Source organism: Merops nubicus, unplaced genomic scaffold, assembly GCF_000691845.1.
Source record: "Merops nubicus isolate BGI_N331 unplaced genomic scaffold, ASM69184v1 scaffold32700, whole genome shotgun sequence".
Taxonomy (NCBI): domain Eukaryota; kingdom Metazoa; phylum Chordata; class Aves; order Coraciiformes; family Meropidae; genus Merops; species Merops nubicus.
The window spans coordinates 26,328-30,238 of NW_008584065.1; the positions used below are offsets into that span (position 1 = coordinate 26,328).

Below are 3,911 nucleotides of genomic sequence, written 5' to 3' on the forward strand. Positions count from 1 at the left end.
CCTCGCTGCGGGGGCTGTCTGTGGTACACGCAGCGTGACCCGTGCCGGCTCCAACACAAAGCGTGCTGCAGACGGGCTTGTCTCTCGCAGCCTCGCCAGCGGGTGCGTTATACGGGTGGAGCCAGCAGAGGGCATGGAGGTGGTTGTCCCCAGCGTGCAGGGACGGAAACGGCTCCTGCAGCCAGGGCTCCCATCTGCCCTGCAGGACCTCGGCCCTCTTGGGCTTTGCCAGCTGTAGGACGTTGGTCTGGTCCTGCAACTCCTTTCTCAACCTGGCAGCCCCAGTGCACCCACCTCTCCCACTCTGCAAAGTGCCTGGATGCCTATGGACATCCTGGGTGCACGGAAGAGGAGCCAGTGATGCCCAGCCACCCTCCATCCCCTGGTTTTGGGAAAGGAGGAAGCTTGGGGCTGAGATCACGACACTGATACAATCCCCATGCCCACCCATGCCGAAGGGAGGCTCGATGCTCTGGTCTCCAGCAGTGTCTCCAGCCTTAGACCCTGCCCAGTGAATCAGCTTCGCCATGTGCCCCAACAGCTGCAAAAGCAGATGCTGCCACGTGGCCCTGGTGTCTCTCCCCACTTTCCTGTAGGGGTTAACCATGCCCCCGGTGGAGAATCCGGCAGGACAAGTCCGCCCTGAGGCAATTATGGCGGCGATACAGTCATGCTACAGGAACACCATTGACCCCACTGGCTACAGGCCCTGGAAGTACTGGCTGGCCAGGTCTGAAGGTACTGATGAGGCCCCAGCTGTCCCCTTGTGTCACACAGGGCACAGCCCGATGGGGTCGGGGGGCTGAGGGTGCTGGTAGCGGCTCTGGTCGTACCCCATTTTTTGCATCCTGTGTTTCCCCCACAGTGGCAAAGGGACTCTTCCTCAGCATCTACACTTGCAGCTTCACTGTGGCTGCCCATCCCTATACTGAGGCTCTCCCTGTCCAAGGGATGTCCACAGGTCCCCACAGCTCTCTCCCCTAAACAGCTGCTGGTGGTAGCTGCTGCATGAGGGACACTCTCCTGGCACCCCATAGCCCCCAGGGACCACGGCTGTGTGGGCAGGATGAGTGACCAACTAGCTGGACGTTGTTGTGGGTGTCACCTCCATCACAGGTCCTTAACAAGGATCCCACGAGAAGCAACTCTGACATGCCCCCTGGCCCCGTGGCATTGTGTTCCTGGGGAACAGCTGGGACTCTCCAGCAGACTCCCCAGATCCCCAGCACCACAGGACACTCCTGGCTGTCACTTTTGCATTGCAGAGAAGTACAACCCGGTTTTTGTCAATGAGGACAAATATGTCACCTGGAGAACAGGCCCCTACAACAGTGCAGCCTGGAATAAGCACTCCTCTTACCTCCCTCTCCTGCCCAAGGTAGAGCCCAGCCCCTCTGGCTCCCTCAAATTGGAGCTGCCTCAGGTGCCACCAGCACCTTGAGCTCTGCAGTAGAAGTGTGGCAATCCTGGAAGGACTTCCATTGCTTCTTGCAGGATACAAGGACGGAGAACCTCCCACACAGTGCACTCATGCTGGACCCCCCAAAACTCACCTGCCTCAATCGATTCGGTAATGTCACCTCGCCCTGTGCCTGCGCCGTGGCCATAGCTGTGTCTGCCATGCTGGTGTCCATCCAAGTGATGGGCTGACTGCTCCTTCTTGCCCTTAGCCTCACCATCCCTTCACTTGCAGAGAGGGAGGTGGCTGCTGAGATGCTGAACAGGCTGCCCGTGTACACCGTGAAGGAAAAGGGCCCTTTACAGGGCTACTACAGCCCCTGCTCTGGGCGCCACTACTGCCTGCGAGGGATGGACTACTATGTTGATGGGACCTCGGCCATCAGAAGGCACCCCCATGAACTAGGAGAGAGGACTGTAAGGTTGGGGTGCCTTTGGCTGGGATGGCATGGGATGGCATGCGTTACCTTGGGTTGGATGAGGATGGGTTGCCTTGGGTTGGGTTGGGATGGAGATGACCTCCCTCGTCCTCAGGGCTGCCACTCACCCTACTTCTTCTGTCTCTTGCAGGAGTATTCCATACTGCAGTCACAGCCACAGAGTGATGTTGTCTGCACCTACCCGTCACCTCCAACCATTGTCCCTGTACTCCTCCACCTCCCCTAGGTATGCGCAGTGCTCCAAACCATTTCCCCAGGGCACAAAGCCTATTATTTTTTCCCAATTCCAGCCAGCCAGTAGGTCTCTTTTCATTAGGGTTTCATGCAAGTTGGTCAGAGGGTTTTTCTGGGGACAGTGTTGCAGACTGCAGGTCCCACCACGGTGCCCACGCAGGCAGCGATGCAGCTGCTGCACCTCCCACCTCGAGGACTAGGTGGGTGTGCCCAGGAGGGCAGGACACCTCTGCAGTGCTGAGCTGCGGAGCATGTTGTTACCTGTGGAGAAGCAGTTGCCAAGTTTACTTCCAGACCAGGTGTTTCTATGCATGGGCTCATCCAGCAGTCCTTGGGACTGCACGGCACCTGAAATCTTGCTGGGGCCCCTGAGCCCTGCTGCACGTGGCTTAGCATCTCCCAGGTTTTGAGGCCACATCAGCGTTTCTTGCACTGCTCTTTTATTTTGTATTTGCATTGTTTGTTCTTCTTATCCAAGAGCATGTTCCTTGGTCACGCTGTTGGTTATGTGGTAATCAGCCCTGTCCTTCACCCACTGCTGGTCCAGCAGCACCTTTTAATCCCACCATGTTTACATTTAGAATGTCTCCACTGAGGCAGTTTTTTTCAGCCCTGGGGAAGCAGTGGAGGACGAGTGGAGGCTGTTCAACCAGCTTAGTCATCACTCCACTATTGCATCAACACCCCCTTCCCCCAGGGCCAAAATTAGGTAGCAGGCTTTGCAGAAAATGTGTAATTGGCTTTGAATTTCTGAGTCCAGAAACTAAAAGCAAATGAGAACAAACATGGAACAGTGGGTTCCCCATAGATGTCCCTACGCCTGGGCCTCAGCAAGATGTTTCTCAAGGTTTTCCTCACTGAGAAAACAGGCAGATTTTCCTGGACTGGCATGACTCTGGGAATGAAAATTTTAGGAAAATGACAGTGCAAGAGAGAGTGGGTGTTTGCAGGGCGGGAGACCTGCTGGAAGCAGCTTGCGAAGAGGCCAGTGCCAGGGAGCTTTAGATTTCCTGCCCAAGCTTCTCTCTGACCTCTTTTCCCTTAGACACACACCAAAATAGATGGGGCAGGTGCACATCCACCACTTGGCCCTAAGCAATGCTGGCAACCAGAAGCAGTTCTTCTCTTCTTCCTCACAGAAGAGAGTTTCATCCTCCCATGACTGATAACTTCATCTGCTCTCCTAGGTGGGACACAAGCCACTTCATGAAGACAGGAGGAGTCCAGAGGGGTAGCTACATCATCCACCCAGAGTTTGTCTCAGAGGCTTACTCTCCTCTGAGACACCACTGAAGAGCAAAGATGGGCTTTCATTAAAACTGGCTTGAGCAACTGTTCATCTCAGACCCTTTCCTATGGGCTGGGGAAATTCCTGGGGAGGGGGAAGAAACTTCAGTGACTGCTGGCGTGGTGGGCACTTTAACCAGGGGCTGGTACCACCACCCCCAAGCTGAAGACCAAGAAAGCACGCAAGGAAAAACTCCTGGAGCATAGTAACACAGCCAGAAATAGAAGCAGTCGTTGATACCCGTGTTTGTCAGCTTCACGCTGGGCTGCTTAGGACGTGCCTGCTCTTGCCAAGCTATCCAGGAAGAGCTGCCGTCCATCTGGGGTACCAGGCACCGAAACAAACTAAATAAGGAGGGGCATTTGAAAGCAGCACATAATTAATGAAGGCATGAAATGCCCTTCTCCAACTAAGAGCTGGGAGCCCAGTGCCAGGCAGGAGCACCACCCGGGCTCTCCCAGTGTGCTGCAGAAGATGAGCCCGGGAGGCTG

The 3,911-nt window shown here is 55.6% G+C and overlaps 2 protein-coding genes across 2 annotated transcripts in view; both read left to right on the forward strand.

Moving 5' to 3' along the window:
* The window catches only part of LOC103775612 (spermatid-specific manchette-related protein 1-like), a 2,735-nt gene extending 611 nt beyond the window's left edge, over positions 1–2,124 (forward strand). Inside the window, exons 2-6 of the mRNA XM_008943082.1 lie at positions 597–738; positions 1,266–1,378; positions 1,495–1,570; positions 1,694–1,875; positions 2,029–2,124. Of these exons, the coding sequence (XP_008941330.1) occupies positions 597–738; positions 1,266–1,378; positions 1,495–1,570; positions 1,694–1,875; positions 2,029–2,124 (609 nt within the window). The remainder of the gene's footprint in view (positions 1–596; positions 739–1,265; positions 1,379–1,494; positions 1,571–1,693; positions 1,876–2,028) is intronic.
* Positions 2,125–2,917: 793 nt separating this feature from the next.
* On the forward strand, positions 2,918–3,425 carry LOC103775622 (spermatid-specific manchette-related protein 1-like). Its single transcript, XM_008943095.1, has 2 exons — positions 2,918–2,925; positions 3,320–3,425. Exons 1-2 carry the CDS (start codon positions 2,918–2,920, stop codon positions 3,423–3,425), a joined length of 114 nt encoding a protein of 37 aa, XP_008941343.1.
* Positions 3,426–3,911: the final 486 nt, after the last annotated feature.